The sequence below is a fragment of the Mauremys mutica genome, chromosome 11 (genome assembly GCF_020497125.1).
Source record: "Mauremys mutica isolate MM-2020 ecotype Southern chromosome 11, ASM2049712v1, whole genome shotgun sequence".
Lineage (NCBI taxonomy): Eukaryota > Metazoa > Chordata > Testudines > Geoemydidae > Mauremys > Mauremys mutica.
This window is the reverse complement of record NC_059082.1, coordinates 13,948,675-13,973,731: the sequence shown is the minus strand read 5'-3', so window position 1 is coordinate 13,973,731 and position 25,057 is coordinate 13,948,675. Positions and strand designations below refer to the sequence as shown.

The 25,057-nt window shown below is 48.7% G+C and overlaps 1 protein-coding gene across 8 annotated transcripts in view; it reads left to right on the top strand.

Moving 5' to 3' along the window:
* Positions 1-25,057, top strand: part of NTRK3 (neurotrophic receptor tyrosine kinase 3) — a 327,617-nt gene that overhangs the window by 291,481 nt on the left and 11,079 nt on the right. For 4 of the 8 annotated variants that reach the window (XM_044980028.1, XM_044980029.1, XM_044980025.1 and 1 more), the window contains 2 exons: positions 5,632-5,706; positions 11,024-11,137. The exons of 1 other annotated variant lie outside the window; for it this stretch is intronic. In XM_044980028.1, coding sequence (XP_044835963.1) covers positions 5,632-5,706; positions 11,024-11,137 — 189 coding nt within the window. Of the gene's footprint in view, positions 1-5,631; positions 5,707-11,023; positions 11,138-25,057 lie in introns of those variants that run through there. 3 more of the 8 variants (XM_044980031.1, XM_044980026.1, XM_044980030.1) reach the window with 3 other exon arrangements.

Sequence of the window (25,057 nt, the reverse complement as noted above, 5' to 3'; positions counted from 1 at the left end):
GAAGGGGAGACTCCCGTGTGGCAGCGCAGGATAAGTATCCCTGGGCTGGCACACTGGGTGTTCCGTGTGTGTAGGAAGAGACTGCGCAATACTAAATGTGTTGGTCTTTGATATCACTCCGGCTCCTGTAAAACCGCTGCAAATTGGTACCGTTACAGTTTATTATCTCCTGAAAGGAAGATGTAAGAGCAGCATCTTGTGTTTTAACTGGACTCTTTTCCCCACCTTCTACCCCTGACTTTTACACCGATGGAAAAAACCCAACAAATTGTAAAGGTTCTTTTTTTCCCTCTTCCTCTTTGATAGCTGAGAGCCCTTCACAAAGCAGAAGAATTAATCGGGGTAATTAGGTTGTGTTGTAATTCATGGCATTTTCTCAGGAATGGTAATTACCCTAATTCCTCCCCCCACCCTCAGCCCTCCCTCCTCCCCCCCCACCTGCCCATCACATGGCTAGGTTGCTGTTTTGATGCATATACTGTTCATTTAATTTCTGTAATGAGAGGGATGTGGCCGGCTAAGACCTCTCACCAGTCTAGTGACGTCTTCTTTGAAGCACAGACACAAAAGGGGACTGTGAAGAATAGTCTGTAATCAACTAGTGAAAACTCCAGCCTGCCAGCCGTGCTAGGAGGTTTGACCTCTGCCCTAGTATCACCACCAGCTCAGGATTAGTGCCACCCGACTCTGAGTCATAGCATTGTCACTAGTGGATGATGCTCGTAAATGGGTTCAGGTAAAATGAGAACCAACCTGAACCTTCACCCACAGCTTAAATGGAACCCCAAAACTTTATCCAGAGCTCAAATTAAATCCAGGACCAGAGCTAAGGGGACTACCAGAGCTAGCCAAACCCCCACAGTTTCACTCATTGATAACCAACACATGAGCTTTCAAACAGAGCTCAATACGCTCCCCCAAAATCTTCATCAAGAGCTTGAACTGAGGCCTTGAGCCTTCTTCCAGCAGTGGAGCTCAACTTCAGATGTTTGGTGATGTCAGAAGCAGTTCAGTTAGCTCTTCCTTTAACTTGTACCCTGCCCTTGCATCTCCTGTTTGCAGAATACATGAAAGCATCAGGCCATTGGGTAAAAGCCAATTCGCTCAGCATGAAGTGACCAAAAACCAGCAAATACAGGAAGTCTCCCAAGAGGCCCTGTTCTCATGAGATTTCCAGACTGATCTCTATACCAGTATGGTCTGGAGAAATTCCAACCAGCTGTGGGTAATCAATCCAATGCTGAACCCATATGAGTGAGGGGCAAACCTACACCAGAAACATGGAGGTTCCATTTTATTCAACACAAAGAAATCCAGATGATCATCCAAATAGTCCGTGCTTCTTGAACCTGCACAACTGCATTGCAAGTTGTGAGGCAGCAGGCTTTCTGGTGAGATTTCATGGTCCTTCTGCTTCCCTCCACTCAAATTCCAGTTATGCCTAGACTCTAAGGGCTGGATTCTTTGCTGTAGCCACTTTCTGCTGGGTGAAGCAAACAGATGCAGGGGCAAAGGAAGCTGTTGATGGCTCCCTGATCGTAGAGCTGGTTCTCCTCCAGCCCCAACATAGATTAAAGAAGCCTAGAGCCTGCTCTAATCTATGCTGGCCAGCTGTGGCCCCCAGTGGGTATCCATCAGCTGGAGATTGCCAGAGCAGTGTGCTCTAGCCACACCATTCTCCACCTCCCATATGCCAAGGGCTGCACAGAGAATACTTCAGGAGCCAGATATATGCCTGGGGAAGCCACAGATAGGGAGTTCTCACCGGTGTCTGGTCTCTTAGTGCCACCAGAGCCATGCAAAGGGGAGGGTACAAAGCTGACCCTAGGATATTACAGATGAAGCCAGACAGACAAGAAGGATGACAAATGTATTTCCCGATTTTTTTGGACACTTCCACTTATTGTCCCAGCTGGCACTAGAAACTACAGAGAAAATGAAAAATAATTCACGTGATGTTTTAGAAAAGCCTTTGCCACATTCAGGGAGATGAGTTAAGAATTAAATGCAGCAAGTCCCTCCTCTCTACTAGTGCTGGGTCTATATTCTCCACTGCTCCCCAGCTGGTCAGCTGCCTCCTCCTTCTTGCTCCCTACCCGCAGTGTTGTGACATCACCATTCATTTCCATCGCAGCGCCTGTGAGATCACAAGCAGGAAAGGGCAGCAGAGGAGAAGGGTGACGAGCTGTCTTTTAGCCACAAACACCTTGGTGATCAGCAAGGGAAGGGGAGGTGGAGAATTTATGAGAGTTTAATGGGAGCTTGGTAAATTATGGCTCGGCTTGATTTTTTTTTTAATGTGTTGCTCACGGCAGTGGCTTTTTAAGTGGATAGATTTGAAGGTTTCCCCCTGGTGCAAAAGGCCTTTCTCAAAGACAAATTGAAAACCTAGCTATGAAAATTAACATACAAATATCTATATCTTCCTCATCCTCTGTAATTAAGATATTTGCATAGGAAGAGAACATGTTTCTCCTGACTCCTGCGTGGCCTGAATTCTCTCTCTCTTCCCCTCCATTTCATAATCCTCCTCCTCTCCCAGCCACCCTCTGTGAACTCCTACTCCAAACCAGCTGGAGATGAAAGAGGGAGAAAGACAGTATTTGCAAACAGCTGTGCTTAAGAAACGGACCATTTAGGGCTAGGCTTGCAGAGAAAGCATGCTTCACGTACCATCAGGCAATGATGCACAAAATTGCACATATATAGAAATAGAAATCTTTTTTTGGGAAGGTAACTCAAGAACTGAGCACAACTGAAAATAGTTCTTTTTTCTGTGCACGCCACGCTGAATTGGGGGAGGAGGGGAGAATCGTTTGTGTGGGCATCGCATCATCAGATCGTCAAAGGAATTCGCAGGGAAGAAATGTTTATATTTTCTTACTCCAACCCCCTTTTCCTTTTCTGCAGTAATTAGTGACAACATACAGTACCTGTAGTTCTGAGATACTCTCATAGCAGCAGGGTAGTAACTCCACTCCTAGTTTTTCCAATATATGTGAGGAAAGCATATGAGATCGTTGGCTTTTATAGTCAGATTCAACAGTTTCTTCATATTTACTTGGACTGAGATATAAATTGAATTTGGGTTTCTCTCTCCCAAAGTTACCTGTGATTGAATAAGCACTTGGTAAGGCATCAGACACAGGGAAAATGTCTCTTGCAGCCCCATGTTTGAGGTGGGATTTGCGTTGTTCTGTATTGGGCTGTATTGGTGTGTTTTTCCATTGCTGATGACTTCATTTGCGCTGTCTTTTTTGATGCCCATCCTGTGACGCAGCTGGCTGGGAGAGTTTGTGCGGTGGATTTTTCTAACTCTGTAACATTTTAATGAACAGGAAATTTAAACAGCAGTGAAATCATTTTCTCAGCCTCTTTCCCACCCAGTTCTCATTCCTCAGGCACTTGATTTGTTCGGAATAGAGCAAAGCAATTCAGAGGCTTTTCAGCCATTCAGACAGCATTTGCCTGGACGGGATGATCCTGCAGCTACAGGTAGCAGCTCAGATTTGCACCGCTAGCTACGGTGAAAAGGTGCACGTGAGTGGAACTAGGTGGCCATGCCTCCCAAACCCACTTACTTCTTTCCTTTAATTTGGCAGCAGTCCGTGTTGTGTTCTTAACCGCCGCCTATGAAAATGGTCACATGCCAGAGCAGTGCTCTCCAACTACATGCACAGCTCAGAGATGTCCCTTTAATTTTTGCCCTTGGAGTCTAGTTCACTGGAGAGAACTTACTCACTGATTTCACAGTACACCTCTGCCCCGACAGAATGCGACCCGGTATAACACGAATTTGGATATAACGCGGTAAAGCAGTGGGGGGCCCCGGGCCTTTTAAAGCACCACCCGAGCCCCGCTGCTTTACCGCGTTATATCCAAGTTCATGTAGAGCCCCAAGCCCTTTAAATCCCTACCTGAGCCCCGCTGCCAGAGCTCCGGTGGTGATTTAAAGGGCCTAGGGCTCCCCATAGCAGCTGGAGCACCGGTCCCTTTAAATCCCCACTGGAGCTCCAGCAGCCAGGCTCGGGTGGTGATTTAAAGGGCCAGAGACTCCAGCTGCTGCGGGGAGCCCTGGGTCCTTTAAATCCCCGCCTGAGCCCCGCTGCCGGACCAAACCCGATATAACGCGGTCTCACCTATAAGGCGGTGAGATATTTTGGCTCCCGAGGACCGCGTTATATCAGGGTAGAGGTGTATCTGCCACGGCTGTTCAACATTATTTGCCCAGTGAGTCTCCCCTGGCTCCCCTTCTGCTTTGATATAGCCGAAGTCTTTCAGTGTTTTCTCCTTCATTCTTTTACAATATTTTTTTTCTTCTTCTCTTCTTTGGGCCCAATTCTCTGAGGGGTGGAGCATCTGTCACTCCCACCGGTGGGGATAGAATTCGAGGCCAGTCATAATCTTGCAGGATAGGCTCCTGTACTTCCAAAATGTGACTGAAATGACTGGGAGGGAGGAAATACTGTGAATGAAACTCAGGGTGTCACCACAAGCTGCTTAATAACTTTGCACCACAGCAAATCAGGGCCGTAAACTCAGCTTCCCTGTCTGAAGTGGGTATAATTCCTCCCTACCTCCTGGGGGGATTTTGAGGTTTAATTGCTGTTTGTGAAGAGCACTATAGGGGTGGAAGTTGTCACGGGAAGGCGGATTACTGAATCACTGTGAGGCCAAACACTTTTCTGTCTGGCATGTCGCTCCTCTGGCCTAGGATACCTGTAAACTAAATAAAAGTGGAACAAGTTGCTCTCATGAGTCCACTTTTATATTGCTGCTCGCAGTGGTCCCTAACGCTGAGGGGCATGAGTAGCAGGGAATAGCATAGCATCTATGTTACTGCTTATTACACTGCAAAATGACATACAAGAATAACCTCTCAGGAGGCGTGCTGGCACATAACCATCCATTATATAGTGGGTGCTTCATCCTGTGAACCTTTAGGACCCTAATTCTGAGAGGCTCCGGGCACTCCCTGTCAGGTTCTGAGCAGCTTGAATTCCTGTTTGCTTCAGTGACAGTGACAAGCACTCGGCACCTTACAGGATCAGGTCCTCAGTCTTGATTCAGGCCAAATGTTCCCTGGAAGTTTTGGCCGAGTAAAGGCCTGGGCCTGGGCCCTGTCCCATCTGCAGTGATATCAATCCAAGTACATCATTCTAAGGATGATGTTTAGTAGCAAAGGAACTGGAGATATCTCGGAGTTGGACACAAGGGACAATCCCAGCCCGTTACAGTTCCTTCTGTGCTGCAAGAAGGAAAGGAGACTCTTTGTACAGGGTCTCAGTGTTATTCAGTGGCTTTTATCATGTAAGTCAGGGGTCCAATTCATAGGTGCCCATCACTTTGTTTAGTCCTTTGCGCTTGTTTAAATGATGACCCCAGGTGCCAAGCAGTGGTGCAACGTGCCTCAGCACAATAGTGGATGATCTGTCTGACCCCATGCTCCCGATGAGTGTTGTAAAGCTGTTAGAATGTTGCAGCCAGTGAAAGACATACAGTTCAGTTAAAGACATACCCTCTCCCTTCTTGTCCCCCTGCTTCATCCCCCCCCACATACTCCCTCCTCCTCTCCCCCTCCCCTTCTCTTTTGTTTTTCTCCTTCCCTTGTTTTCACCCATTCACTGTCAGGAAGGGCCGCATCCGAAGGGCCAATGCAGCGCAGCGTGGCAGCGGCAGAGACTAGCACGACCAGCAGCTAAAACAGTGAGTGGATTTCAACTCCAGGGGGCAGTTTGAAGGTTGGGGAGTTGTATGGATCGAGCATGTGATGACATATGGGACTGGCTTTGGGACTGGTGCACATGGCAGTGGAGGGGACCCCACCCCTCGTGTGGGAGGAGAACACAACCCACCCCCCCAACAACTTCATACAGATAAACAGCCTCCCAGTGTAGCGGAAGCAGATTACAATAAGGCATGTGCTGTGTTAGGTGTCTGACGGTCTCTTGGCAGGCCCTTGGCATTGCTGTCAGGGAGCAGGGCTCTAGCAGTTAATGTCTGTCAGCAGAATCACACGATGGCGTGAGTTTAGATCCAGCGTGGACAGACGATATAAGGGACATGGCAGCAGTTAAACAGGCTTCACCCCAAATATGATTTTGCTGCTTTCTTGCATTTCAGTGCAGTAACCAGAATGGCACTGCAGGACGTGGATGGAATTAGTGTAACAGCTGATGTCATTAGTATCCTCTGCCCTGAAGGCAGTGGCGGATTAGCCACTGGGCCAACGGGGCCCGTGCCCGGGGGCACTGGGCAATTGTGGGACCGTGGAAAAATGGGGTCCCCACGCCCTGATCCGCTCCATCCACCCAGTTCTCCTTCCAGGGAGCAGGGTCAGGACGCGGGGGCTTGCCCCGCTCTACCCGCCAGCCTGGTGCTCCTGCCGGGCAACAGGGTCAGAGTGCAGAGAAGGGCAGAGGCAGCGTGTACCAAGCTGATGGGTCCTTTCAGTGGGCTGTGGGTCCAGCCCCATCTGTGCCTGGCTCAGGTCTCCACCCCAGCTGGGGAAAGTTAATGCAGCCACGTGACAGGGAGCTTCCACAGCTAAATCGGGCCCAGACAGAGGGCTGGGCCAAAAGCTTGCTGCTGCAGGAGCCCGAGGCAGCAAGGAAGAAGCAAGCTTGAAGGAGGCCTGCCAGCCTCCCTAGCCAGGACAGGATTAAAGGGATAACTCAGAGAAGCCACAGCTAGCTGGAATGAGCAGCACAGGCTCCGCAGGGCTGTGAGATTCCGGGCACCGGTGGGGCCACTTACTGGAGTTATCAGCAGGGCTAAGCCGAGATGCTGTAAGAAACGAGAGCCCTCATGGCCGAATCGAGTTTAAAGTGCTCTGGTCCGGGTGCCAGGCAGGGGAGGAGAGGGTAGTGCTCCTGCAGGGCTGTGCTGTGCCCCCAGGGTACCCTGAGGGATGGCTGCCGGTCACACAGGGCCCACCTCTCCCAGGTTTCAGCCCAGCCCACCAGACCAGGTGGCTTGCAGAGCCAGTTCCTTGTGCCAGGCAGCATGGCCATGTGATCTGCAGCGAGGCCAGAGATTTGGGTTTGAAACCCTTTATTTCAAGAACCTGGCTAGTTTCCAGGTATACATGGGGTTCCTGACCAGAGGCGCTCCTGCTGGGCGGGCAGAGTGGGGCACGCCCCCGTGCCCCAACCCCATTTCCCCGGCAGGAGTGCCCAGGAGGTTTGGGGGGCCCCCACTTGCTCTGGCCCAGGGTCCCACAAAACCATAATCCACCTCTGCCTGAAGGGAGCCTTTTTAACAGGATTTTCCCCTGTGCACTCACACTATTTTTTGTCTTTCATTCACGTCCTCGTGACTGTATAAATACTGCAGAGGTAAACTCCAGCAAGACATGGTAACATGTAACTTCTCTGTAGTTCCTTTCATCCAAAGCCTCTGCAAACTGTGAGCCTGATCCTGCAAACACTTACCTCTGCACTGCCATGAACAATCCCCAGGGAAGTTAATGGGACTAATCACTCTAGCACAGTGGTTCTCAAACTGGGGCCGCCGCTTGTGTAGGGAAAGCCCCTGGTGGGCCGGGCCGGTTTGTTTACCTGCCGGGTCTGCAGGTTCGGCCGATCGCGGCTCCCACTGGCCACAGTTCACCACTCCAGGCCAATGGGGGCGGCGGGAAGCGGCGGCCAGCAAATCCCTTGTCCCGCACCGCTTCCCACAGCTCCCATTGGCCTGGAGCAGCGAACCACGGCCAGTGGGAGCCGCGATCGGCCGAACCTGCGGACCCAGCAGGTAAACAAACCAGCCCGGCCTGCCAGGTGCTTTCCCTACACAAGCGGCGTCCCAAGTTTGGGAAACACTGCTCTAGAAAGTTCCATACCTGGTACTATTGCAATATCAGGCTCCACATAAATGCAGCACCCCACTCAGAGTGGATACATTTTGGACAAGAGAACACTACCGTACTCGGATGCAAAGTTCCCTGAGCTCTTGCATGTCCCTTGTTGACATTTCGTCCCAATTACGCACACACTCTCTTCCTTTGGCTGCACTGTCATTGTAAATGGCTCTTTGCTCATAATTGTACTAACCACCTGGAAATTTGTTGCTTCCTTTTATTGATTTTATTTGTTTTCCAGTGTAGATAACATGCAAATTAACAGATTCCCTTAGCATATCTTATACCATTTAATAATACAACCATTCAATATTTTAATATATTGGCAAATACAAAGAACAAGCTATTCTGGGGTGTGTGGGGAGGAGAATTTACTTAGAAATGTCCCCAGGTGTCCCTTCCAGCAGTGCCTTGCAGCCTGGCATGGAGGTCAGTAGACTCCAGCTCCCTTGGACTGACTGGGGGAAGTGAGTCCTAGACTTGAGAGCTTTGCACTGACCATGCTTTAGGAGACCCTAATTGCTTGTATAGAGAGATAGGGTGCGCCATTGGTTTGGGTGCTAGCCTGCGATTTGGGTTCAATTCGCTGATCTGCCACTGAATTCCTATGTGTCCTCAGGCAAATAATTTAGTCTCTGTACCTCAGCTTCCCATCTGTAAAACGGGCATAATAGCATGCCCTACCTCATCGGCGATAAATACATTTAAGAAGATGGTGAGCAGGGGTGGCTCCAGACCCCAGCACACCAAGCACGTGCTTGGGGCGGCATGCCACAGGGGGCGCTCTGCCAGTTGCCGGGAGGGCGGCAGGCGGCTCCGGTGGACTTCCCGCAGGTGTGCCTGCGGAGGGTCCGGTGGAGCCGTGGGACCAGCAGATCCTCCGCAGGCACGCCTGCGGGAGGTCCACCGGAGCCGCCTGCCGGCAACCGGCAGAGTGCCCCCCGCGGCATGCCACCCTGCTTGGGGCGGCGAAATGTCTAGAGCCGCCCCTGATGGTGAGGCATTGTGAAGGGGTTCCCACTCACCACAGGGTCTGGGAATTAGCACCTCCCCCACACCATCTAGCACTCTCTTCTGTGGGTTATTCATGGTATGACCCCCTCACTCTCTTCATGACTCAAGGCGCTCCTTCATGACTCTGCCCTCCAGCCTGGTCACTATATAGTCCTCCCCTTCTAGGGTAGGAAAGTCCCACCATACAATATCCGTATGCCATTTCAGACAGTCTTCTGTTTCAACTCCAGGTCCTGTGCAGCTTTGCCAGTGGCTGGTAGGGGAACCCAGGCCCGCCCACTACTGGGACCCTACGGACCCTGGGACCCTATGACTAGCAACCTAGGTCTGCTCAGTCTGAGAGACTGTTGTTTCCCTGGGCTCCTTCCTGCTCCATTTCTCTATGTTCTTGCCTATCTCTGGGTTTACCACCAGAGATTCCTCCACTCTCTGTGGCTACTTCACCCCTCTGAGCCTCTTGCCAGACTCCCTAATCCAGGACAGGACCCTCAGAGTTTCCTCTTCTCCTGGATTTCCTCCTTGTCCCTGACCAACTCCCTTTCCCTTTAGGAAGTAACTGCAGACCTCACCCCTTCGGCCGCCTCCTCCTTGCACTTCCTGGCTTTACACTCCTATCCCAGGTGGGCTTCATCTGCCATCAGGCCTATCAAGCCCTGGTTCCACCCCAGATGCAGCATCCTGGCCCACATTAACCCACTAAGGGCTTGTGTGGGAGTAGACACCCCATCACAGCTGCTCAGATACTATGGTGATGGGGGCCATAGAAGTTACTTAGCTAAATACAATCTTTGGTTTTGAACTGCACAGGGAAACGTTGTCGGCAGAGATACCCAATGTACCGTGCTTGGAACTGGGTCTCCGGATCAGTCCAGGTGTGATGAACTATGAAAATTCTTAGTGTTGGAAAAAACCAGCAGGAGCTGGAAAGTATCCACCAGTGCAAGGACCATGCCATGAATCCTTAGCCCTGTCCTTACCTGGCATGTGCAGACTGCCAGTCATAGGCGCCGACTCTGTGGGTGCTGCAGGCTGGAGCATCCACAAAAAACAATTAGCTCCTCTCCCTTTCCCCTATGCCTCCTGCCCACCGGTGGCCCTGACGATCAGCTCCTCCCCCTCCCTCTCAGTGTCTCCCACCCGCCGCGGATCAGCTGTTCAGCAGCGTGCAGGAGGCACTGGGGGGGAAGGGGGAGGAGCGAGGGCAGTGAGCACTCAGGGGACGGGGCAGACCAGGGGTAGGAAGGGGCGGGGGTGAGGGTTCAGGGGAAGGGGTGGAGTGGGGTCAGGGCCAGGGGCGAAGCGGGGGTTGAGGAACCCCCGGCAACTCATAAAGATGGCACCTCTGCTTCCAGTACCGTGCAAGGACATTAGTCTCGCTGCAGTGATGCAGGATGTGGCCTTGCCTGGTGAGCTTATGCAATTAGCCAGGCATTAGAACCCCTCAAAAGGTGAGAGAGACATACATGCATATGTAACAGGTGTCTTTCTGAACACACATCTCTCTCTTTCCTTTCTGCTTGCTGCCACCCAAACAGAATCTTTTTTCTTAATTAGTTAATGTTTTATTAAACAGGAGGCACCTAGCTCAGAAGCAAGAGGTTTAACTCAGAATCTCACACAACCCAGACAAAAATACTGCATTAAAAGAACATAAAGGTTGCAAAGTGAAGCAAGCAAAAGTCAGGCCCTGGAAAGGTCAAGCCTCCCTGTGCATCCTTAACGTCTACACTCCAATGTATCACCCTACAGTCTTTAATTATATGATTGTGAGCTATTATTCCTGCAAGGACAGTGCTCAGTAAACACAGGCAATTGTTCATTATTTCTTAGTGTTCATTGTGTGGGCCCCATGTCTCATTTGCTGCACACCATCCAACTTCCACACTGAGATTTTTTCTTTATTTATTGTCTTTTTCTACGTCATTCATCTCTGCGGTGCCTGAGAACCTCACAAATCTCTATCTGCCCAGCACTCTTGTGAAGCCAGGAAGTTTTATTTCCCCATTTTACAGATGAGGACCCGAGTTACAGAGAGATCACGTGAATTACTTGTGGTCACACAGCAAATCTGTGGCACAAGCAAGACCAGAACCCAAATCTTAGGAGTCCCTAGCCATGGCCATAATCACAAGGCTCTCTCTTCTCTACCAGGGAGTCTCTACCTTATTCACTACACACCATGCAACATCTGCAGTGAAAGAGGAAAGGATGCTATGGATACCACCTTCATTCATGACACACCATGCAATATCTGCAATGAATGAGGTGAGATGTTCAGGTCCCAAGAATAAGTCACTACACAACCTGGCCTCATTCATTCTCCAGCATGTACACTGCATGAAGCAGGGGTCCCGTGAAAAAATAGTGTGTGAGCATGTAACTGAAAACGGTATCACATTGCAGAGGTACAGGGGGCCAGAGCTAAGGTTATACTTTGTCTAAAGGAGAGTCCCCTGAAGCTTGTAATAGCAAAGGGCCTATGACACACTGTAGTGCTCATTCCATCCAGCAGAGAGCGATGGTGCACATGTGTGCATGCACACACACGCACACACACACACACACTTGCCAATTCATTACAGTACAGCATAGCCCAGTGGCTCTCAACCTTTCCAGACTGCCCTACCACTTTCAAGAATCTGATTTGTCTTGCGTACCCCCAAGTTTCACCTCACTTAAAAACTACATACTTACAAAATTGCCGACTTTCTCCTTTTTACCATCTAATTGTGAAATAACCCGACTGGACTATAAATATTGTACTTACTTTTCAATGTATAGTATATAGAGCAGTATAAACAAGTCGTATGAAATTTGAGTTTGTACTGACTTTGCTAGTGCTTTTTCTGTAGCCTGTTGTAAAACTAGGCAAATATCTAGATGAGCTGAGGTACCCCCGGAAGACCTGTGAGTACCCCCAGGGGGACGTGTACCCCGGTTGAGAACCACTGCTATAGACTACTAGAGCAATTTGCTCAGAGGGCTCAGTGTGCAAAGTGACTGTGTGGAATAAGTCCCACATTCAGTTATACCTCTACCCCGATATAACGCGACCCGATATAACCAAATTCGGATATAACGCGGTAAAGCAGTGCTCCGGGGGGGGGGCGGCTGCGTGCTCTGGCGGATCAAAGCAAGTTCACTATAACGCGGTTCACCTATAACATGGTAATATTTTTGGGCTCCCGAGGACAGCGTTATATCAGGGTAGAGGTGTATTTAAATTGACACGTATTCACCCAAAACAGACGAGGTTCGACAAATGTGTGTCGGGGTGGTCTAGCTATGTAATCCTGCTAAGTGCAAGGGACTGGACTAGATGCCTTCTTAAGGTCCCTTCCAGCCCTGCGTTTCTATGATTCTGTGTCCGGGGTCTACGGGCTGAGGGGAGCATCAGCATAGGGGATTTGAGCGTTCTGTTTTGGTGCTCATGTTTGAAAACTGGGCCTGGAAACTTTTTTTAAAAGTCACAAGTGCTATATTATACCCGGCTGAATCCTTCGAACAAATTAGAAGATTTTATTAGTCTACGATCTGAAAATAATTGCTGCCATTACTATTTAAATTCTAAGTGCTCCAGAGGGAGCAACCTAAGTGGGTCTAAAATACATGCAAATAGCCTTAGTCACCTTAAAAATCCCATGGGCCTTATATGCATCAAACACCAATCCGTGATCCACATGCAGAGCACCCGTTGGCATCAGTGGGTTGGAGGCATTTGTGTATCAACTGGTGGGGGTTCTGTGGGCGGGAGTGGGGTGAGCACTGTAGTTCAGGTAGGTCCATAGGGCATGGCTGGGGGATAATGTACCTGGCTCTGAGAGGGGCAGCATTAACTCTGGTGACTGGAGCAGAAGCTTTCAAACTGACCCATAGGGTGTGTCCGTGTGGACAGAGGCGAAAAGTTTCAACAGAGAAGGAGAAAGCTGGTCCACTCAGCATTTTACCTCAGGTTTTCCAAAGCGAACGCCCAGGTCTCTCTCTCTCGTTGGTTTTGGTGAGTTCAGAGGGTGACACAGAGCACAAGGATATAGGTGGTGGTTACTGGCAATGCTCCCCCTAGCTCGAAGGCTAATAGAGTTCTCCAGCTGGTGTCCTCACCACCTCACAAACGAGGCTCTGTTCAATCCTGAACCCCTTTCTCCGACATCCGGAAGGGTGACCCCTCGCTCGCCCCCCCCACCCCTTCCTTCTTCCAGGTATCACTGGGCAAACCCAGATTTGTCCCTCTCAGACGTTTACACTGCATCCCCCACAGAGAGGGGCAGGCAGCTCAGTTCAAAACAGAGGAACTCCCCCTCCCTGCAGTCACACTCACAGACGTGTCCAGTCAGACTGCGCTTCACAGAGCAAACCCTTCCTCTTCACCACCATGAACAGGGCTACCACCCCGACCCACAGCAGAGTTGTTTGTTGGGATGAGTCTCAGTGCATGGACATGAATGGGCTGCTTTTCAGGAGTGCCGAGCACCCTCAGATCCAGCCAATGGGAGCTGCAGGTGCTCAGCCTTTCTGGAAGCCAACTCATAAACTGTTTCCCCAGGTGCTGATGTGGAGACAGTGTCTTGCGTCCTGCTGCAGCCACCTCATGCTTCACTAACAGCACTGCAGAGTCTTGACACAGCAACTTTATGCATTTAAAAAGCGTTGACTCTTGCTCTGTAATGATAGCAACATGGCCAGGCCCCTGACACCGCACAGAGATAACATACTCTTGCAGGTTACTGAACACCGAAATGGGAAGGTGCTAAGAGGTTCAGAGATTAATTACCATTTAACTGGCCGTGTTTCAATCTCTGGATAAGGCTGTAGTGAAGAAGACAGAAACACCCAGATAATTTACCCTGGTGCTATATAGTAGATTACCCTGTACCTACAAGGTCGCTAGTTACCCTGTAATTAGAGTTCTAACACATGGAAGCCAGTACAAGGCTTCTGAAACACCATGTTACCACTTCAGCACCTGGTGCCCTAATAGCAGAGGGATGGCAGCAGAGGGCAGGCGAAAAACCTCATTATGCACATATTGGAGGATGTTAAATAGCTTAAAAATTCAAATGGGGCCAGGGGGATTTGGGGTGGGGTGGGGTGGGGTGGGGAGCGAGGCCATATGTAGAAAAGAGGAGAGACAGACCCAGGGTTTCTGAGATGCACAGTGGAAATGGAAGGAGATACAAATTGTGTGTGCTAGGAGGTTTTGGACTGGAACAACAGGTGTTGCTGCATTTCAGGATTGAATTGCATCCACAGAGCTGGAGGACATGAGGCCCAGGGCTTTGACAGAGCCACAGGACTGGATTAGCGGGATACGGCACAGGTCCGGGCTGAGGAGCACCAGCAGGACTATGTGAGGAGAATGCAATTCTGGAAGGTGTGCTGCAGGTTGGAAGTAGCAGCATGTCAGGGCCCATGACTGTAATACCAGGTATTCCTGCAGATCAGGACTGAAGTGGACTGGCAGAGCAAGTGTGCCTGCCACACTGGGCCTGCCTCTAGTTAATGGTTTCTGTCCCTCATTTTCACAAGCATTAAATTCAAACAGAGAGAGAGAGAGAGTTTGAAAGAGTGTCTTTGATTATAAAGCACATATTCCATTAACATCACACATCTCACGTGGAACCAGTTCTGTCCCATACACAATAGAACCCCTGTAATGTGCACTTGTATCATTTACCCTCAGGTCACATCCTATTTTCTTGGGGTAAACACTGTCCTCTTTGAATCGTGTGACGGGGAAGTTCACCACAGAGCTTGTGTGCTACGGCAACACAAAGGCCAGTGCACTTTGTGGCTGTATGTATGGAGCAATCGCATAAAGGAGCAGGGAGATAGGTCTGTGCTCCAAAAGTCTCTACTGCAACCATACCTCAGATATTACTTCCTTGTGCAGGCAGGCTCCGTGCCACAGCACCATGTTAGCAGAAAGGTATTGACAAACCCAAAAGACTTCAGAGAAGAACAGCAGAAATCATGAGGGGCCATTGATTGATGAAGATTAAAAGGCCTAGCTATGTTTAGCTTGGGAGAGGATATGACAGTCTGCAAATATTGGAAAGCAGCAGATTTTCAGAAGCATCAGAGAAGTGCTATTTAGGGCTGTACGTGGAGCAATGGTATGGAGATAAGAAAGAGAAAGGCAGCGTGAACATCAGGGAAATCTCCTTGACAGCGAGATGTGTTTGGCTGTAGAGTATTTGCACATGGGAAACGGTGGAAGCCCCTTTGGGATGGTTAGAACTGAAGCCATCAAAATGTCCTTCAGGGGACAGTCCTCCATTCGCAAAGGGGTGATAAACTGAGTGGGACATAGAAGGTATTTTCCAACTCTAATTCCTTTGGTACAACATCTTTTAGTTTGGTGTAGCTATGTGGCCAGTGTGTGTTTGTCCATGTGTGTAATACACACATATACAGAATTCCTGGAACATAAATATAGGGCCAGATCCTCAGCTGATGTAACTCAGAGGAGCTTCAATGAAGTCAGCTGAGGATCTGGCTCATAATTTTTAAAGATAAACTTCTCCACTCAGTTAATGACCTAGCAAGGATATAATCTAGGAAGAAATGATGCCTTATGCATATCTGCATTGTGTCATTCCTCCCACCAGACACAGCTGAACATTAGCGGTTTCTGTATTTCTCTCTCTCCTTCCGTCCTTCCTCTTGTGGCTAACCCTAATGGCGAGATGGTGTCCAGAGAGACATCCAAAAGATCCATCTGGTTAAGACAGTTGACCATCCAGGGGCAACACAGGCTTCCAGCAAAAGCTTTCATTTCTGTCCCACCGGGGAGGTGGGTTTAGCAAAATGCATCCCTTAGGGTCTGGATGGCTCAGGGCCTCCGGTTGGCTTCAGGAAAGGGAGCCAGTGGTGCAGGAGATGTCAGACAGCAATATCTGAAATGGGCTCTTAGTTCTTCCTAGCTCTCATGGCATTTAGGACCCAGGCATCAGCATATTCCTGGGTTTGGTTTGGTTTTTTTAAAAAAATATATTTCTCTGCCAAATAAAGTGCAGAGAAGTGTTTTAATAAAAGACCATTAGGATAAGCAGGTCACTAGACACTGTGGATGCTGGTCTATCGAGAAGTTCTGGAGACACCACCAACCAGAACAGTGACAGTGCAAGTCACTCTGATGACAAATGCTTGGATAGAAAGGGACAGGGTGGGGACTGTAGTCCCAAAATTTAAAATTAGCCTGTTACTGTTTCCAGAAACAAGTCCCAGATCCATCTTCGGCATGGGCTGCTGCTCCCCCTAGTGGTGCTTTGAGCTCTCAATTTTTCTGCTGCTGCTGCTGCCCTCTTGTAACCCACTCAGACACCTCCAGCAACTGTCCCCTTCTGCTTCCACTTTTTTGTGGGTGCTGTCACCTCCTGCAGCCTCCTGTTTCTGTGCCCCAGCACTTTTTTGCCCATGCATTATAGCGTCTGGGACATGCAAGAAAAGAGCTCCATCCAGTGCAGAGCATTCCCCTTGCTTGGCCTCAGGAAGTGGAGCCATTAGCATCATATATCAAATCACTGCATCATCACAGTGTCTAAAATGTATGTGCTCCACATCCTCTCTAGTGGTGCCTTAACCCCTGGTTCTGCCTTCCTCATGCTTCTCCCCCATTGACCAATGTCAGAGCAGACATTGCTTCCCTAATGGCACCAACTAGTTTATTCGCATCATTAGTGGGTGTGACGTTGCAGTCCTGAATGATGAGATCTTCATTCTGACATGGGATGTAGTATGTTTGTTTGACATGCCATCCATGCCTTCTCTGCCAATAACTGGTACTTGACTGGGCCAGGAATCAAAAGCAACTTCAGTCTGAAGTTACTCAATATTTTTCAAGCTGATAACCCACTGTTCTAAAACAGAGTGAGAATCTCATCCTAAGGGGAGGGGTGAAAGCACCATCACCTGAGATGTTTAAATAGACTGGAGAGGACAAAGCACTAGCAGAGGTACAGTAAGGAACTGTCCTTTGTTGGCCCACAAGAGATTGACTAAATGTGACCAAATGGATTTTGATGAGACAGTCCTGATTTAATGGAGATTGTCTAACTACCATATTTCTAAAGGATTCATCACCTTGGGAAAACACTCGACCCTCATATTATAGTCTAAAGCTCCTGCTACATTTGCAGAACAATAAGGGGCAGATTTTTGAAATGGCCCTTTAATTTTTATACACGCTTTTGCACACGTCTCCTGTTTGCACACACAATTTAGGAAACTGCATATGCTGTTTAGGCACGCAACTGTATGCATGAGAGTTACGTGTATGCAGTTTTAAATATCTGACCCAATGGGTTTATTAAATTATTATGGGCTGATGCAGTATGCACCGAGGGTAGGACAAGAAGTAATCAGCTTAGTTTGTAGCAAGGGAGATTTAGAGGTTGGATATTACGAAAAAATTTCTAACTATAAGGATAGTTAAGCCATAGAACGGGTTACCTAACGAGATTGCCCAACTTGTGCTTAAAAACCTCCAGTGTTGGGGATGCCACAAACAACTGTCAGAGATGGTCTAGGTATACTTGGTCCTCCCTCAGCACAGAGGGATGGACTACATGACCGCTTGAGATCCCTTCTAGCCCTACATCTCCATGGCTCTGTGATGTTCCATTGCAGCATGATGTGCTAACAGCTCAGCTTTGCAGTACAGCTGGGTTCAACACAGAGGACAACACTGCAAGCTTTCAGGTCGCCCTCCAGAGTAACTGTTTCACATATAGAAAGGGATTTATGTATCACGGGGTTCCCAGGCCCTGCATCGTATTAAATTTCTGTCTTTAAGCCGCCCGGACATTTCTGTCTCTGGCTGCCAGGCGTGAGCTCAGTGAAACTGACATTAATAGGAAATAGATTTCCAAACAATCAACCCTAATGAATTTTGAATATTATTATGATTAATGCCAAGGAAGTTGAACTGATTATCCAGCATCCAGAAGTTAAGTAATGGAGCCTTGTCTAAATCATGTATACTCTTCAGTCAGGAGTGGATTTGGCTGCAGATGAAAAATGGGCATGATTTTTCCAGAGAGGGTGTCGTGGGCAGGACAGAGAGATAGGGGTAATGGAGAGGAGAGATTAAGAGATACCAAGATGACACTGTCTTTGCATGTAGTGCATGCAATTTGTTTATCACTGCAGTTTTTTGAGCTTCATACCTCAGCCCATTTTGTGAGTTTACTTGCATATTACTGAGCAAGGATCTGTTGACATAAAACTCCACCTAAGTTCATGCCCCGAGATGATGCATGTAGAAAGAGAAACATATTAAAGACATTGCTTGGAGCCTGCTGTTTTGACTTAACGCCTGGCTATCTGATTAGCTGTTGATCCCTGACACACCCATCACTGTATTATCAGGTCACTGTCAGGTTGCACCACAACGCATGACGTGATGATGTAGTGCCAGCTCCAAAACATATGCGCTTGTATGATCTTGCAGCTATGGGAGACCTTAAAATCAGTCTGAGAGCTGGTAATACACAGCCCAAAAGAGATGTCAGTTGGCCACATGCCAGAATGAGGCTGGGAGAGTATAAAGCAAAAGAGAAGGTGGTTGGAGGGGGTTGGATAATTTCAGGGGTAGCCAGAGTGTTGGTCAGCAGGCCAGAATGGCCTGCAGAGTTCTCCAGTGTCCCTCACAGGAACCCATATCACTAAACCTCGAGGGCTGCCCCTGGACACTCGTGCAAATTTCCATCTTGATCCAAGCAACATTAGCTTCTCAGTGCATGATGGAGAATTACACACGGGGACCACGAGTATCTTGGGTCAATATGGAGTGTTACATGCTGATATCAGTAGCTTCCATGGGCCACACCTCTTTATTAAAGTTGGATACAGCTGGAAGACGTTCCATTACATCAGTGTTTCCCAAACTTGGGATGGGAAAGCCCCTGGCGGGCCGGGCCGGTTTGTTTACCTGCCCCGTCCGCAGGTTCAGCCGATCGCGGCTCCCACTGGCTGTGGTTCGCCGCTCCAGGCCAATGGGAGCTGCTGGAAGCGGCGCGGACCTTCGGACGCAGCAGGTAAACTGGCCCAGCCCACCAGGGGCTTTCCCTACACAAGCAGCGTCCCAAGTTTGGGAAACACTGCATTACATGGATATTAGGTGCCTCTGTCCACCTATGCAGCCTGTTACTGTGTGCAGTTTGGGCAGTGCCTGGGACACGATGTCTGTCGTAGCGGATGTGGTTATGAAGTTGGTAGCATTGCTGGTGGCCGCACTGAGCACTTTGCAAATCAGAGCTGAGAGAGGTTTTCCTCGCTGTTACTCCAGACATTTGGCTTGTGTCCGGGCTGCACCTGGACAGTTTGCAGGACCAGCTGCCTCCCCAGCTGAACAAAATATGACTGTGACGTGTAAAACTCCACACGTGCTCAGAAGGTACTATTTTTGAGGCATCGTTTTGGAAGTAAAAGCGAAGTGCTGGATCTTGCTCATTTGCATATTTGCATATGATTAGCCTAGCTCCTTCATAGCAGTAGGTGCTGATGTCTGAGCTCTGGGGGAACAAGAGGGAAGGGTTGAGCTGTGGTTTGGGCACACTGAGTTCTTGTCTGTGTTCTTGGCAAACATAATTAAAAATATCTGTGAGATTAATCCTCTATTTCCCTTTTTGTAACCGCTCTCTGTGTTACCTCTGGCATTTCCAGGCGGCAGGTAATAACAGAGAACAATCCTGGATGCAGGCAGCTCTTAGAGTAGCAATGATTTATCTCAGGCCATTTTGAGGCAGCAGACTTTACCTCTAGCTACAGCCACCCCTCCATGTCTGCTCCCCTTCATTTGCATAAGTAATTGGCAGCTTGTTAATGGCTCATTAGGAATGCTGAAAACCGTGGGATTGAAACAAACTCAAAGGAGCAGAGACGGGGGAAGGGTGAAAAGGACAGTGTCCCTGCTTGCAAATTACACTTCTGAATTCCACCTGATTCAGAATTACGGGTCATAAACCAACCAGATTGTTAAATGAAGTAAGGAAAAACAGTGTCAATGGGAGGCTTTATTTTTAGACTTGTATTTAAACACAGAATGCAAGTCTGTAGGGAACAAATAGTCCATCTGCCTCCAGGAGGCGTGTCTCGCCCCCGTCCCGACCTTGCCGTAACTTCATCTGGTCATCTCCCCCTGCCTCATAACAGGTGCATCCAGCTCTGTACATCCACCTTATGAGAAGCACAATTGGTTTCCTGTCCCAGCAGAGGTGATTCCAGACTCCTCACCTCACAGCCAGGCCACTGCATCCTCCCACCTCGTGACAAGTAGGGGGACACGGGTGCCAGCTACTGTCTGGTTAGGAGAGGCCATGCCTATTTGTAAACACAGACGTGGTCAACATGTGCGGGACACTTCGCTGAGAGCTATGAACAGGGCCCCGTTTTTGCCCTATAAGATATAAGCTGCCTGCAGCTATTGACACCCAGGCAGGACGCGAGGCCTGCTGTGTGAAGCCGTGAGGGTGCAGAGCTGGCTGTGTAATCGTTACACAGAGAGACTGGAGATTAGTGCAAAGACTGTGACTGCCATCCCCATGGGCAGCGGAGGGATTGCAAAGCAGCTGCATCAAGGAAACACAAGAGGCTGAAGAAAATCAGTTGGTGTTTGTTTGGTTTTGGGGGGGAAGGCGATAGTTAATTCTCCACTCTGGGTGCAGCAGCTGGGACCATTTGAATGAGCGAAGTCACAAGGCCCCAAGTCTCCTGCTTGTCCTGCTGGATCATGGATGAAGAACAAGAGTGCAGTGTGTTCTCTCCCCTGCGGTAGGCCTGAGCTGTGCCCAGCAAAGAATTTAGGTTAAGTGGAAGGGCTAAAGCAGGAGAAGAAAGGAGCGAGGGCCGTCTGTCTGATCTGCTCTTTGCAGGGAGCAGCAAGCCTGACATTTGCAGTGAGAGGTTGTGTTGAGGGAGAAAGAGCATGGACTGCGAAGTAGAGCAGCAGCAGGAGGTCCCAATCTGGAGATGCTGTGACAATATCAGGGGAATTGCTTTGTAAGGTCTTCATAATCACACAGGATACTCCCCCTCCAGCTGGTGTGTCCAGACAGGAGAGGTCCGTGCAACTCCGAAGGCAAGGTGGGGCTGGTGAGAGGAGCTACGTTAGAAACATCTACGAAACTCAGAGGCTTTGCCTCCGTGAATCTGGAGCCTCTGTTGCAACAGAGCCCAGATTTGGAGCTGGACCACACTGAGTTACGCATCTGCCTTGCAGTGTATCCGAGTCTTTTCCACACATTTATAAGGACAAGTGATATTCTGGTACCAAACAGCAGCCTCTCTGTTGAGTGGGATCCTTTCCATTTGATTTTTCTTGCCAAAAGGAGTGGAACAAGGAACTGTTTCCTTTGTTTTACATTTCTCTAGGGCAGTAGTTCTCAAACTGGGGCCGCCGCTTGTGTAGGGAAAGCCTCTGGTGGGCCGGGCCAGTTTGTTTACCTGCCCCGTCTGCAGGTCCGTCCAATCGCGGCTCCCACTGGCCACGGTTCACCACTGCAGGCCAATCACAGCCTGCTGTGGTGGGCAGATGGCAGCATCACTTGTTGTTTTTGCCAAATGCAGAGGCTTTTCCCGCATCTCAGCTGTATTCGCTCTGCTCTTACGTCCCCTCAGAAGATGACCCAGGCATCTGCAGTTCTTATTTACTCAAGAGTGCTCTTAGATTATTGAACAGCAAGTATTGTCCTCAGCAGAAATGAACTCGTCCTGACGGGGACACACATCTAGTTGTTGGAAGAAGGTCCAGAGGTGAGAATCTTCAGGTGCTTTTGGTGCTGAGGTTCTGAAGGACATGCGCACATGTTCCATCCCATCCCAGCCTGGGAAGTCAGCCAGTTCTGCAATTAACGGAGAGCTCTGCTCCGACCCCCACACACAGCCGGAGTTGAGACAGCAACCACAGAGCATGTGTCCTGTCACCAGGTTTAAAAGGAATTAATTTGCTGAATGGATTCAACTGCATTCAGAAACCAAACAGGCAGGGAGATGGCACCAAGTTCTCTAATTCCCCCTACCTTGGCCAGGAAGAAACCAAGCAAACAACATCTAACCTTCCAGCACACACAAGGCAAAATTCACCAGAAAACTGCCTCATTTAAAGAGACACATTTTCTGTGACTCAGACCTGAGTAGCTTTTCCTTGAGGCAGCAGCAAAAGCGACAAGAGCAGAGGCCTCCCAAATGAATGCCAGCCAAGTGACCCTTCCTCCTTCCAAGCAATGCCCTGTGTACGTTAAACGGTTTCCTGGGCGTGGATCACAAATTTGGGTCAGGCATAGTTAGAGGGTGTTTGGAGGAGTTGGATTTTGGATCCTAACACACCAGCTGGCCTTTATCTCCAGAGTGGGGATCAGAACCAAAACCCCCTAAATCCAAAGTTTAAGGGAGTTCTGGGCTAGGGTTTTGGCCCAGGCCTCTGTTTAGTCTTGGCTACGTCTAAGCGCCCCATTGTCTGAAACACTGCACTACCTTGGCAAGCCTCTCCGTGGCTTGCTGCTGTATGGCCACACTCACTGTGGATGGCATGTCATTTTAGTCCTTCCTAATCAGCTAGATGTCATTCAGAAAGCGGGGACAAGGAGACTTCTTTCCCCAGACACCAGGCTTCCTTCCTGGCAGTCAAACCTGGACCCTTATAATAATAATCCTACATAGCACTTATATAGCTTTACATCTTCAAAGTGCTGTACTAGCATTAACTAATTATCCCTCTCCCTAATGGCCATTAATCCTGGCCTTTCATGAACCTCCCCCATTTCCCTGAGGTTCAGCTCTAATACAGCAATAAGCCACTCTACGGGAGTGGCCTGCTATCTTGCAATCTGCTGCCTCCGATGTGTAATGAGGCCCCAAAGCAAAGGCCAGGTGCCCTGGGCCATTGGAAATGTGCGATTATAGAACAGTGCATGACCTTGAAAGTGGTTTATCCTGATTCTAAGATGGCTATTTTATCAAAAGGCAGTTCTCCACAGCTCTGAAGCAAATGCACCGCAGGCTGCATTCATTTGTGGGCATCACGTTACCAGGATACTATTGGAAGGAGCAGAGCAATGGAAAGGATATGGAAGCTGGAGAGGTTGTTTTAGGCAGAAAAAGTAAGAGCTAAAACTGTCTGGCGAAGTTCGGCGGGAAGGCTGCAGATACGTTGTGTGTTTATACAGCAACTAGCACAATGGGGTGCTGGTCATGACTAAGGCTCTGAGGTGGTGCTATAGTTATACAAATAATTAGTGGCAATAATACACAGAGTTTAAATAGCAAGGAGGAGGGGGAGTTCTTTTAGGAGCAAAGGAGAAGAAAGGAAGAATTTAGGCTGAATGTCAGGATAAACTTGAGAGAGAAACCTGTAACCAGGTTGTAGAACATCTCTCAAGGGGAGTTGTGGGAGTTGCATCATTTGGGACTTTGAAGACTGCACTGGACAATCCTGCATTGCCTCAGGGAGACAGGTCTGGATCTCAGAAGAGCTCTTTTCTAGCTCTGCTGTGTCTCTGATTCTGGGTGGGAGTGGAAGAGGGTGGAGAAGACAGTGACAGGAATCATTCAGAAATGATTTTGAAGCAGCAGTCTCTTGACAAGGAGTCAGCCTGCGCGATCACTGTTATTGCAGGAAACTGCCACCCTGGGCTCTGTCTCAGCAAACTGTGGATTGATTGAAGCAAACTTTCATCTTCCCTATAAATATACATAATGATTCTCTCCAGAGCCAAGGACATGAAATGTAAATTGGCTCTGCAAAAGGAAAAATAAAGTCTGTTTTGTAGACAGGTTTGTTTAATAGCCTCATTTCTCTCCGGTGCTTTTGCCAATGCATGCAACTCCAGGTGTTCTCAGGTACAGTGCACAGGCCTGGGAATCATGCTTATGTGATTATACAATGGGAGGCGGGGGTTCAGAACAGGGAAGAACCCCCAAAGCGCAATGCCTTTTGTATCCAGCACATGGGGTAAGAAGTATCTTCTGTTATCCAGGCCACATGCCAGCTTATGTACCGTAGCCTATGCAGTCCAATCTGTCTGCTCTCAATTCTAGATTATAATGTTTGCAACATTACCAAGCAGCGGGGCATAGTGGAATGAGCACAGGACTGAGATCCAGGAACGCCTGTGTTCAATACCCAGTTCTGCCATGACCGACTGTGAGACCTCAGGCGAAGTCCTGTCCCCTCTCTGTACTTCGGTTTCCCCGTCTGTGAAGTGGGGATTATAACTTATATCCCTAATCAACCTGGTACGCGGCTGTTGAGGAGTTAATGGCTGTGCTTTGAAAACGTCAGATGACAGGTATTACATTAACTCTGCACCCACTAAAAGCTGCTACCCTTCTGAAACAGAGAACTCCCAAGAAACCCTTACTTACAGCCCTAGATTGGGCATGTTTTGGGCTCCAGAGTCTTTTGTTTTTGCCTATGTCCATCTTCCTAATGAATTATTAGTATTTTTTCAATAACAAATACATTGCACATGAAGTACAGAGATGAGAGGAGCCCCTGGGCACTCCATGTCTGTGAACAGATGAACTAAGCCAAAATTCTGTCGTTACATCCTTGGGACAACAGCTGACCTTGTATTTCACTCTATGGGTAATTTTTCCCCAATGTGTGTCTAGAGAAGGCCAATGACTTGGCTCATGATTTGGCTCATTAGTTCTTTTCTCTACTTTCAGAGCCAGATCCTCAGCTGGTATAAATTGTTGTAGTTGCATTGAAGCCAGGGAAGCTACACACCAGTTTATACCAGCTGAGGATCTGGCACACACACTTCCTGACTGGCGTGGGTCTAGTTCAAAAGGAGGTTAAATGTACACAATATATATTTCCCTGCTTGTATCTCCCACAAGCTCCAAGATATGGCAGATTTACAGAGCTCTGCAATGATTTCAGGATTGCTGGAAAACTGAGTCAGTGCTACTAAAGGAGTGCGGGGAGCCAAACATTAGCACAAAATAATTTTCAGTAACCAACTTGGATATATGTCATGTTGTGTTGACAAAGAATTTCCTTGGAGTCCTTCAGAATAAGGGAAAGTAAGTCATAAAAGCTGGAAGTGCAGGAAAGAGCAAAAATCGCAGCCAAGATTTAAAAGGAACAGAGGAAGGAGTCTTTCCAGTTGCACTAGGAGTAGCATTCCTGGGGGTTCAAGGCAGCAAACGGAGAGCATTTCAGCCAAAGATGGAGCTCTA